The sequence below is a fragment of the Durio zibethinus genome, chromosome 1 (assembly GCF_047325235.1).
Source record: "Durio zibethinus cultivar Kanyao isolate XHJ-2024 chromosome 1, ASM4732523v1, whole genome shotgun sequence".
Taxonomy (NCBI): Eukaryota; Viridiplantae; Streptophyta; class Magnoliopsida; order Malvales; family Malvaceae; genus Durio; species Durio zibethinus.
The window spans coordinates 34,805,488-34,817,552 of record NC_143162.1 but is presented as its reverse complement, the minus strand read 5'-3'; the positions used below and the strand labels follow the sequence as shown (position 1 = coordinate 34,817,552).

At 32.4% G+C, this 12,065-nt stretch overlaps 1 protein-coding gene, 1 non-coding gene and 1 pseudogene across 3 annotated transcripts; all 3 read right to left on the bottom strand.

Moving 5' to 3' along the window:
* Window positions 1–63: 63 nt before the first annotated feature.
* Window positions 64–1,505, bottom strand: LOC149520570 (uncharacterized; annotated as a pseudogene). The gene is made up of 3 exons (XR_016345745.1): window positions 961–1,505; window positions 372–797; window positions 64–291 (listed from the first exon to the last, which is right to left on the bottom strand). The product of XR_016345745.1 is annotated as an uncharacterized LOC149520570 (transcript).
* On the bottom strand, window positions 1,410–1,482 carry TRNAA-GGC (transfer RNA alanine (anticodon GGC)). The gene has a single exon. It is a non-coding gene; the product is annotated as a tRNA-Ala (tRNA).
* A 3,885-nt stretch (window positions 1,506–5,390) lies between the features above and the next one.
* Window positions 5,391–7,191, bottom strand: LOC111311326 (uncharacterized). Its single transcript, XM_022910699.2, has 3 exons — window positions 6,969–7,191; window positions 6,681–6,810; window positions 5,391–6,565 (listed from the first exon to the last, which is right to left on the bottom strand). The coding sequence occupies exons 1-3, from the start codon at window positions 7,102–7,104 to the stop codon at window positions 5,770–5,772; spliced, it is 1,062 nt and encodes a 353-aa protein (XP_022766434.2). The 5' UTR covers window positions 7,105–7,191; the 3' UTR covers window positions 5,391–5,769.
* Between the last annotated feature and the right edge of the window lie 4,874 nt (window positions 7,192–12,065).

Genomic DNA, 12,065 nt, shown 5'->3' with positions numbered 1-12,065 from the left:
ATAACTTACTGATAACTATGTAGTTGGACAAACAAAACAAAGAATTTGGACAAACTCAAGAACTTAACTTTCTGCATCTGCAGATGAAGATCCATCTTGCACGAAAAACAAATTGCCTCCATTTTCTTCCAGCAAGCTTCTCCATAGCCACAAAACTTGCTTCAATCCACCATTTGCAACATGCAAAAGAACTACCCGTCTTTGTATTGCAAAATATGCAGAAACAAACTTAACAACAGCAAAGACGCCACCCATTGCCAAGAGCTGCCATTTCATTTTCAAACCCTTACCCTGCTTAACGGCAAAACAAAATTACAATAAGCACGCGCACACAAATAAACAGACACAGAAAATTTACGAACAGAGCATACCTCGGAGCTGCAAAATGCTTCTTGGGATATCACTTTTTAAGAAATCAGTCATCGACAACCCAACAATGAGACCAAAGGGTATCATCAATTCTTGTTTGCTGGATATAGAATATATAAAATCAGACAGACAGCTCAAAACAAAAACTGCAACAAGAGACAACTTCAATGCTTTCTTTCCTAAAAAAAAGTAGTTTCTCCAGCAGCAAATTCTCAGCTTTCTTCCAAGGAGAATCTTTTACAGAGTCAGAGGTTTTCTCCCATAACCTCTCCTTGATGATATTGTGTTGCTCCTAATTCTTATTTGGCACCCCAAACTGCGCCATTTGTTGTTTTCATGCGACATTTTGGAGCGACTTGACGATGACTATTTAATTGCAAAAGAAACCCATGAAGCTGAGAAGAAGGCTGGTGTTCAAATTGCTTAACCTGTACAAGGATTTCACTGACATAAGCTTCTAAAAAAGTGTGCCCTCAACAAGAAAAACTGAACTTCGTGTTAATTTGAAGCTCCATTTCCATATCTGAAGCAAATTTATGTTCAGATTATAGTTTGAATTATAGAAATGCAGCAAATAGGTTGATGCAGCACCTTAATATTCAGAGTTGAAGGCAACACGGAGGACGCCAAAAGCGCCATAGTTGCACTCATGGGCTTTCCTCGGAATGACCAGAGGTTTCCTCTCTTCATCGGTTTCTTCTGTCTGTGGGGTTTAGCAGGGCGCGCATTGATTGAAGGGATGGGTTTTGAATCTTTTGAGCCTTATGGGCCGAACCTGAATCCAAAAACTCAGGGTCTGATTGGGCTTTTTTGGATCAGAATACCCACAACGAAAAAGGAAAATGTGGGCTTTCCTCGGAATGACCAGAGGTTTCCTCTCTTCATCGGTTTCTTCTGTCTGTGGGGTTTAGCAGGGCGCGCATTGATTGAAGGGATGGGTTTTGAATCTTTTGAGCCTTATGGGCCGAACCTGAATCCAAAAACTCAGGGTCTGATTGGGCTTTTTTGGATCAGAATACCCACAAAGAAAAAGGAAAATGTGGAGATGCGGGGTATCGATCCCCGTACCTCTCGCATGCCAAGCGAGCGCTCTACCATCTGAGCTACATCCCCATGTACTGGGAGGGTCACATAAAATAATTATAGTGCATATAAAATGAATTATAATTTCTTCAAAGGACTGAAAAATGAAAACTAGAATGCAGGACAGCTGGCCATACTTTCAAGCAAATGTTTTAATTTAATTAGAAACTGATTCATCATTAAAAGAAAAAAATTTTTGAATAATGAAGGATTATTTGTTTCTTTCTAAACACCTTTACACCTATTGGAGTTGAATCATAAACATGAAAGAAGCCGGAAGTTTGGGTGCTTTTTTTTTTTTTTTTTTTTTTTTTAAATTCAGTATTAATTAATTTAGTATATAAAAAAAATGACAAAATATTGCAAGCCCAAGAGAACTGTTCTATCATAATCTCTCAATCCCACTTTTTACAAAGCTAATTAAATAAAAGGCTTCGACGGCTATCTTCCCTTGAAAATAGAGTTAATTGAGACCTAAATTTGATTTTGATGCTATAATATTGTTGTTTTTTATATTTAAATAAATCCAAGACCTGGACAGGAGCAATAGAATTTCCTCATGTTAGTGAGTGTCATTGTCACCATACATAAAACCAAAATAGCTATATATATATTAATATATAATTTGATTATACTAATTTAATAAAAACATTATCACATAATTTTTAAAATTTATTGTAGTAAGATGACACATATTCTTTAGAACATAATAAAAAATAATAAAATAATAAAAGATGCGATAATTTCTTAACCTGTTTATAAACTAAAAAATTTATTTTATTTCTTAACCTGCTTATAAAATAAAAAAAAATTATTTTATCATACAAAAATCAAATTCTTTAATAAAACAAGATTTACAATAAAATATTAAAAAGTAGGAAAATAAGTCGTCGTTTGGTTGTTGTCATGGCTAGGGGGGCATCTTCCAATCCAGGCACAGGGGCCTTAATCAAGGATGCTTTTGGTTTTATTATCGATCATCATCGTTTTGAAGGAATGTGGCTCTCATTTAATAGGTCAAATTTTGGAAATCTTGGTTTCTTCTTTTGGACCTTTTCTGTTCTGCTTCTTCTTCATCAGGGATATTCTTTCTTGCTTTACATGTTGAAATATTAATTATAAGCTTGTTGTTTAATGGCTACAACTAATATTATTGTTTTTCAGAATTATTGGCTTATGCCATGGCCTGTCTGGCCTATATAATCATTATAATTGCATTCTATAAGTGCATGATATTGTAAATATTTCGAGCAAAAATCGAATAAGGTTTTTTAGGTCAAGTTCGTGACATTTTTATTAAAAATGATCGAATAAAAAATAAATTTGAAAATCTGAAAACCTGAAAAAAAATACTACTGATTTCAAGCTTCAAGAGTTGTGGGAAGAGAGGAAAATATATATGAAAAAGGGTTAAAATTAAGACTTGTGAAAGCATGTGAAGGAAATATATCACATGTAATTGAGTTGCTAGTTGCTAATATATTTCAAGATATATTGTTGGTAGTATTTATTAAGTACTAATTGGGTTGGTTTAGGTGATGGGGCCAAAGGTTTTGAATAGCTTGACAGAGAACAGGTAGGGTTTTTGGAATTTGTCAACCAATTTTAACAGATATCATGACCATATGGCTTACCAAACAAGAAAAATTGTCAACAGAAAAAGGCATTTTTTCGATCCCAATTGTTACAACTGTAATCTATTTGTTTACTTATAGAGTCAGCCACTGAAGAGTCCAATAATATTACATAATAATAAGGCTTTTGACCTTGGAGATAATGATCTTAAGCCAACCTAATTTATGGAGAAGCTGGATTTTTTGTGATTTTTTGTGATTTTTTGGAATCTGATGCACAGTTAGATGGGATTGTAGCCAAAGTTGATTTTGGAAACAAATTAAATACCCAAAAATAATTGACATGAGTCTTAGCCAATAGCACAATATAGTATTGATTAATAATTGATAACTTAATTTAACTCAGATCAATTTCATGGAAATTAGAACCTCAAAGATCACAAGTGCACATTGAAGTTTATATAGTTTCTCTTTGAATGAAAGGATTAGTTGCAATGAGCTGTGAGAGAAAAATTACATCAATTTGAAGACGCCAAGCTAGAAAGGTACATTAATGGGACTCTTCAACTTTTGATATTGATTGAAACCAAAAGTAGTGAAAGTTATCAACGATCACTGCCTCTATATCATGATCAAATGCGACCCAGTTAGCTAGCTGAAACTGATGGTTAAATGATTTAGAGCTAGTTAGGTGAAAATGGGTGTCAACCATATTAATGGCACCCTAATCAACACTAATGTTATGATCAGAGAGCAATATCTAAGACTAGATTTCCCTCTCGTTTTCATTTATTTCCACGTTCTCACGTATTGAAACATTTATCAAATTAATGTGACAAAACCCTAAGTTTGAACTTGTTCAGTCATCAATTCCCCCCGGCCTCCTTCAAATTTCAAACTTCAATATGTGCATGCATACATCAAACTGGCCTTGGTTTTCCACTTTTAATTAGATTATTTATATGAAAAGTTAGTTAATTAGATATAGTTTGGTTTCTCCAAGACTGAAGTGAAAGCTTATTCTGAAAATCAATACTAGCCGAGCTAGCTGGTTTTGGAATGTTACTTCATATATATGACTAGCTGCAACTTTTGTTTTTACTGCTTCAAGTACAATATCAAAATGAAACAAAAGAATACATACTGCTACCGCATTTGCCTAGGTCATGTTAAGTGATCAGAAGGATCTTCAGTTTTCACACGTGAATATGAAGTCAACCGATTAGATTGAATTAATGTTTAGCATCATGTTAATCTATCAAACGAGCAGAGATCCTACTCTTAATATATATACCTTGGGATCCTGAAGGCCCTGAATATCGGCCAGTGGCATGTTTTGATCAGTTGCTATTGTGATTTAAGTGGATGCATGATTAGGAGCTGCTACTTACAGTGGGATTCAATGTTTTTCATATTCCACAATCCTTGAAGTCTCCCTATACATGCATGTTCGAAAGAATTAAGCTGGTTTATGGTGTTAATTAACTATTACTCCAATCCTTAAATTCTTTTCCTGAAAAGAGACTAATTACTTGGTGCTCCTATTAATCTCTGGCAACTATGGCAAACAAACAAGCACTACAAACGTAATTGGATGAATATTGAATTACTCGCGATTATCTTTTTTGAAATCCGAGTGTTGCTGTTGAACTTTTTATTATGGCTGTTGAAATTTTAGGTATAAAGCCAAAGATATATATAGTTTTAGTTCATTGACTAATTCTTCGTGACAAAAAAAAACAAAAAAAAAAACCCTCGTGTAGTAAGGTTGTTGTTAGTGAGGTAAGGAGAAAAGAGTGGAGTTGGGAGAAGGCAGACATCAGAACTAAGAAATAAAGAGAGCATCGTAAAGAAGAAGTATGAAATAACTAGATGATGGAAAAACAAGTATTAATGCTTAAATCCTGCAGAATCTATGGTAGTGGGCTTAGAGAAGGGATTGTTCTCTTCAACAAATCCCTTAGGCCTTAGCCCTTAGGAGCTATCAGATATGATCTGGTGATGATATCTATATATTGAACTAAGTAATTAGCAAAAGTACTGAAATTAACCACAAAGTTTCAAAGAGAGCTTTAAATCAATTAATTATTTAATTAATTAAACCCTAGAGCTAATGTTCAATTATAGCATGTTTCAACTTTTAAGCACATTGAGTAGTAATTAAGGAATGGTGGCATGTGCTTTAGCTATTGGAGATTTTATATATGTTCGGAGGCATGCAAATAGTTTTAGCCAGTAGCCAACACATCAATAAGGCCGGGAAGTATATGACTTATTTTTACTTAATCAGCAAGAGCATAGCAGTAACTATAATGGATTTTTAAAGGAATCTAGCATGCTAGCTGCGGCTTGTGTTGGATCTCCGAGGAACATTGTGACATGTATTTATAATATGACACATGCATGTATAATGTAAGAAAATGCATACCATCATCTGAGATATGTTGATTTACTTGCCCACAGTTAGCAAAAACAAGTCATGAAGCTTCAGAATTCCCTAGTTCAACATCAGCATAAGAAGAATGAGTATGAAAAACACAGTAATTAAAAGGAAATAACTCTCGAAGATACAAATGATAGTGAGATAAATTACAGTCACTATTGATATATATATATAAAGCATAAACAAAAGAAAGCAAGCATATAACTGAACGAGATTGTTATTAGGGTTTTATCTCTCGAATTAATCTAACACCGCCCTTTCCTATTACTTCCAAACTTAATACATTCCATTTATATCCTGCTATTGTGCTCCTGGGTACCTTAACTCACTGAAAGCATATTCTTGCAGCATTCCTTGTTGTATGCCTCCATATTGATCTGAAGCAACAGGAAGGCAAACCAGCTGAGAGGTTGTATCACCCCAGACAATGCTTTCACAAGAATTAGTCACAGCTCTATTATTGACCATGTCTTCTCCAAATAAGAACTCCATTCCATCTAGTCTTTGTGGGTTGCTATATGCCATTTCCTGGAGTTCTGATGAAAAGCTACTGCTTTGTCCTTGCAGCATGTGCAGATTTGCTCCATCTATAGTGGGCTGGCAGTTCACAAACTGAGTACCACGATTAATATTGTTTAAGGCATCCATGGGAGAATAAGAAGAAGAAGAAGAAGAGAGCAAATGGACAGTTTGCTCGTAAAGTTGCTGATCAGTGGAAGATGAATCATTTGGAAACTGATTGTGAAGAGTTGTCCCATCATTAACCACATGACCATCATCAGAAAATCTTCCTCCGAGCTTGATAAGTAATCTTCTCATCGAAGCATGGCTGTCAATGCGTTGTTCTTGACTTGAGTATGGTGTGGGCACCGCCAGCACAGGCAGCTCTGGCCAGTAGGGGCTTTGGTTATTGTAATCAGGAAGCATGGAATCCCCATTCTCTGATCTCTTCATATCCTGCTTTAGGCTGTTGCCTCTACGAGACTGTTGCTCTTTGCGTTGCTTGCCAAGAAGCTTCTTCTTAAGCCTTGTGTTCCAATAGTTCTTTATATCATTATCAGTCCTCCCCGGTAATTGTGCAGCAATAATAGACCACCTTTGACAATCATGCAGGTTTAGTAATCAGACCCAAAAATGTACCGTTGTTTGAATGAATCAAAATATAGGGTTTGGTAACTTTATGAATCATTTTTAGGACCACAAACATGTACCTGCTCCCAATACTAATATAGAGGCTGCAAATAATTTTATCTTCTTCTTCAGAGAATCCTCCATGCTTGATATTTGGGCGGAGATAGTTTAACCATCTGAGGCGGCAGCTCTTCCCACATCTCTTAAGGCCTAATTAAGAAACAAAAACAACCCTCTTAAAAACCGCTGCAGATACCATTTATATCAAAGTTTACTTGAGTTATTAATCGGATCATTAGTATTTCTACATGAAAAAAGAACCAAAAATGAAGCTGCCGATTAACTGATTATCTTGAGTTATTACTTACCTATTTTTTGAGGCAAAGCGATCCAGTTTCCACCAGTACCATGCTGCTCAATATATTCCTTGAGCTTGGCATCTTCTTCAGGTGACCATGGGCCTTTCTTGACGTTAGCTTTGTCACAGCAAGGAGCTCTCCCCATACTTTTTCTTAGTATTCCTTCTGAGCTGATTTTCTCTCTCTTTCCACTGAAGCAAGAATTATAGGAGAGAGAGAGAGAGAGAGAGAGAGAGAGAGAGAGGAAGGAATTAATAATAAAGATGGGAAAGGATAAACATGTTTCTGAGAAGAGCCATATTTATATAAGTGGTTCTTAAAAAAGGCATATGGCATAAAGAAAGACTTTGGTATAAAAAATTGTGTAGAAAATGGGAAATGTCAGAACAGGAGAATAGGGTTTTTCCTACTTGTCTCTCTTACTCTAGAATGATACTAGTAATCAACATTTATTTTTTAAGGGGCTGCTTTTTTCCTTGGATACAGAAGTCCAAATGATATATATATATATATATATATATATATATATATATATATTGCCATCGAGTGGAACGTTACGTTTATTTGCATTATCACATTATTATGTGCATATAGAATTAATCTACATACATATATATATATATTAATTTCATATTAATTTGTACTATTTACTGCAGAGTCTTAGGATTATGTATATTATAATCAGTGTTGCATAATTTTTGCAATATTATATTTGCAATAGAATTAGTTTTTATACTAAGACATTATAAATTTTTAATTTCATAAGTTGAATAAAAAATTATCACTTGTCTTTTAATTCGTTTTTTTAATATACTGTAAGAGGAATGTATCATTTTTTTAACATTACTTGTAAAATCTAAAAATTTCATTAATAATTGTTAATTCAAAGATTTGAATTAATTCAAAAGGGGGTGAATTGGTTGATAATAAATTTTTTAAAATTCAATATCCAATAAAAACAAAAATTCACAAATTAATTTTTTTAAGCAAATAAACATAACAAATATGAGTACTAATGATCATAAAAGCAAAAAATGGAGATAAAAAATCAAATATCAAAATTTATAGAGGTTCGATCATTCTTTTATGTACCTACATCCTCTTCTTTAGCCTCACTTGTCAAAAAGTTCAATTCATTATGTATTGAATGTCACAACCTAGCTCTTCAAAATTCTATACAATCAACAATACAATCTCTTAAGGTTATCCTCCCCCTTAAGCTCACAACCTCACAGTACAAGTTTTTTGAAATATTTTACAAACTCAAAAAATATTTTTAAGGTTGGGTGTTTGTTAATTTGAAGTACAAATCGAGATTAAAAAAAATATCAAGAAAAAATCATAAATAACAAGAATTTATGCACTTTTTTCACATTAAAATTCTCTTTAATGTTTAAAGAAGATGGTAAATGAAAGTAATAAGTTTTATTTCTCTAAGTTACTCTAAATGTAGTGAAAAACCTTCATTTATATATTAAAGGTGGAAGATAGCCATTGTTTGCATTAATTATTTAGAACCTCTGCAAATTTTAGACAAAAATAACTATTGTAAGCATTCTGGGCACGATGGAATCAATCCCCTCTTATGGGAAGACCGATTGGGTTAGTTAAAATTGAACAAATTCATGCGTGAGAAGCCATAATCAATCGATTCATACATGCTACCAATTAATCGTTTTTTCAGGTGATCGATTTATTTTCTAAATCTATAACTAAATTTTCATTCTGTATAAAATATCAATCAATTTCTTCATGAAGGGATTGATCCTATCTTTAAAACCCTTGAATCAATCGATCCATACAAGAAGGGGATCGATTGGTTTTCATGAAATTTGCACGAAGATCTTTTCTGACCAAAATATCAATTGATCCCCTTGAGGGGGGATTGATCATTCTATGCTACTTTGCCCAATTTTATTTTTAAACCATGCGAAATGAATTTGAACATATTTTTGACAATATGAAAAGTTGAAAAAGTATTCAAATTAAGTTCAAATCATTTTAATTCAATTTCAACAAAGTTTTATTTTATCATTTCAAAATATTTTATCAATTCAAGGTTAGGGGTGTAAATGATACATTAGTACTTGCAAGCTACTCGGGTTCGACTCGAATAAAACTTGAATTCAATTCGATTTGATTATTACCGAGTCGAGCTCGAGTAACTTGATTAATCGATCGAGCCGAGTTCAAGTATTCTTATACTCGGTTCAAGTAGCTCACGAGCCTAATCGAGCTTTTATATTTAAATATTTTTATTATTTTAATTAATAAAATATCTCGAATTCGAGTTCAAGCACAAAAATCGAGCTTTTATCGAGTATAAGAATCAAGCTTATTTTTACATGTTAATCGAACGAGCTCGAGTAACTCGATTTTGATCACGAATCGAGCTCAAGTTAGAAAAATAAAACTTGATCGAGTTCGAGTTGAGTATCGAGCCGCAAGTTGGGAGTCAAGCTCGAGCTCGAGCTTCTCACTGTATCAGCTCGACTTGATTCGATTAGACCCCTATTCAAGGTTAACAATAATTAATTAGATAATTTATCATATATATAATTTATATCTGATACACTATCAATGTATAATATTATGCACAACCGGTACATCATAAGTCATCACTTTATTAATTTATTTTAACATAATTAAATATGAGTATGTATTGTAAGTGTATAAATTTTATACACTGTTTGTAAATCAGATAATATTACATTATTAATAATCAATGATTCAAACATTATTTATTAGCTCTTAAGATAAATATATACAAAATTATTTTTTTTCAAAAAATTTGTATTAATGAGTTGGTATCATTTAATTCAGTGATAGTATATAAAATTTATATACTAACAGTATATCGAATATAAACTCATTAAATATTTAAAATTTAAAAATATTTATTTTTAAAAATTTAAAAATTTTAAATTTACTAATTAATAATATGCAAATGTATGGACAATGTATATAGCATTTATGCACTAATCATGCATTAAGATAAAGTGCTTCATAAAAAAATTGCTGCAACACTTTCGATGGATTTTCTCCACATAATAACATATCATTTCATCTTTTTATAACAATAATTATAGATCATAATGGTTTAGGAATTAATGCTTTTTTTTTCTTCTTAAAGAAAGAAAAAAAAAACTTTGATCATCATAACATTGCAAAGTCGAAAAGAGTTCCTTTTCAAATGATATGATCATTTAAGCCACTGATAAGTACAATATGATTAATAAATACACCAATAATCATAGATAATGAATATGTTAAAATTATAATTATTCTCACAAAAATAAGAGACCATGTATAACAAATGTAACATTAGTAAAAGGTTTTTGAGCTTTTACGACTCTTGTTTCCGAGAAGGAAAACTTCCATGGGTACATTGCTAATGCAAAAAGTAATGAAGACAGATAAATGAGCAAAATCATGCATCAAATGAGAATTCAAAATCATATAGAGGAACGGGTGAAATGAAGCGTTGAAATATAGAAACAAAGGTCAAATCCGTCTATCTGATGATGGGTATATATATATATATATATATAATGATATAATCCAATGCTACGAGAAAAGTAGCAAAATTCTAGAAAGTGGGATATTGAATGGATAAAAAGGAACTTTTCCTCCTTCTTCTTGGTAGGTCACCAACTTTTTTGTGATATGCTGTGTTTAATTTCACCTCAAAACTAGACTGAATGCCTGCATCCTTGGTGAGCGCAACGCCTCAACAAGAGACAATGCCCCACTTTCACCATATATTGAACAAACATATAAAAGAAGAGAGGGCTTTCAAATGCATGATCTGTTATATGTCTTCATTTCAAAGGGACTTTATCACCATTAATGTCCCCATAAAATCTTAAGAAATATGTATCTTCCTTTATGTTATCTTTTTAATTGATGACTTTTGTTTAATTCCTCGAGAGATGACAAAGCTTAATCTATTAAACTTCATGTTTTTCTTTTTCTCTTTCCTTCTTTGAACAAAGCCAAAAAAGGAAAAACATCAACATTGTTTAAGCACTTCACTAGTTCACTACACTCACCTTCTAATCCTTTTTCTTCCCAATTGATAAGCTATATATATATATATATATATCATAATAGTGGAAATTTTCCCATTGTAAAAGGACCTGTTCAGTGACGGTGTAATGGCTTATGGAGCCAAACAATATTTTCGTCCTACCGCACTGAGACTTGCCACTTAACAAGCCTTTCTCTTTTCTCCTAAAAGCACCTACTTAATAAAGAGATAATAATATGTATAAATGCTCTAAAAGTGAGCAAAAATCTAATGAAAATATCTTAATAGTATACATTTTGCTGTATATAATTCATTTGGTTTGGATTGCGTGAAAGAATGGAATTAAATAAAACCCTCATTATTATATGTTGAATTATTAAGGACAAGAAACACGAGAATATATTGCCTGTAAGAAAAAATCAGATGTTATAGAAAATTGCAAAATGCAATCCCACCAAAAAGAGTAAAGAATAATCTATTACAAAGTAACAAGGAAAAAAGAGGTTTAATTTCCAAAATGTGCACATGCATGGACAAGGTCAATTTAGTAGGTCACCATTAACCTTCTCTTTCTTGCACATTTCCAAGCTTGAATGGACCTACAACTTGGAAAAATCAATTTTCCCTTTGACAATCATGTTCCTCAGTACAGCTAAAGCCAACTTTCTTCTCCAGGCTCTATTCTCTTTTCCCTGTTTGACAGCCACAAAAAGTAAAAATTTTATACAAATGATGCGCAGACAGAATGAACACGAGCTGTTCTACATCTTCTGTCCACAGATTCTTTTTTTTTTTTTTTTTCCAACTTCACATTATACAATGTTTCAAGTAAAATTGTGGGATTTCTTCAAACAATATTTTAGGGATTTGACGCGCATAAAACTATTCTAAGAGTACAAAAGTAAGGTGGTTAAAGGATAAACGGTAAGATTAATTTTGATCAAATTAAAAATAATGATAAATATGAGATTAATTGCTATAATAATGAAATTGATTATTATAATTATAAGATTAAAATTGATAATAAAAAATGTATTTAGATACAAAAGTAATTGTAATGGAGAGATAAAATGTAG

Bases quoted from the DNA above. Each gene is read 5' to 3' on its own strand.
- LOC111311326 (XM_022910699.2), bottom strand. From the start codon at position 7,104: ATGGGGAGAGCTCCTTGCTGTGACAAAGCTAACGTCAAGAAAGGCCCA. The intron at 6,811-6,968 runs GTAAGTAATAAC...TTTCTTAATTAG, and splicing joins CGCTTTGCCTCAAAAAATAG to GCCTTAAGAGATGTGGGAAG. The intron at 6,566-6,680 runs GTACATGTTTGT...TGATTGTCAAAG, and splicing joins TATATTAGTATTGGGAGCAG to GTGGTCTATTATTGCTGCAC.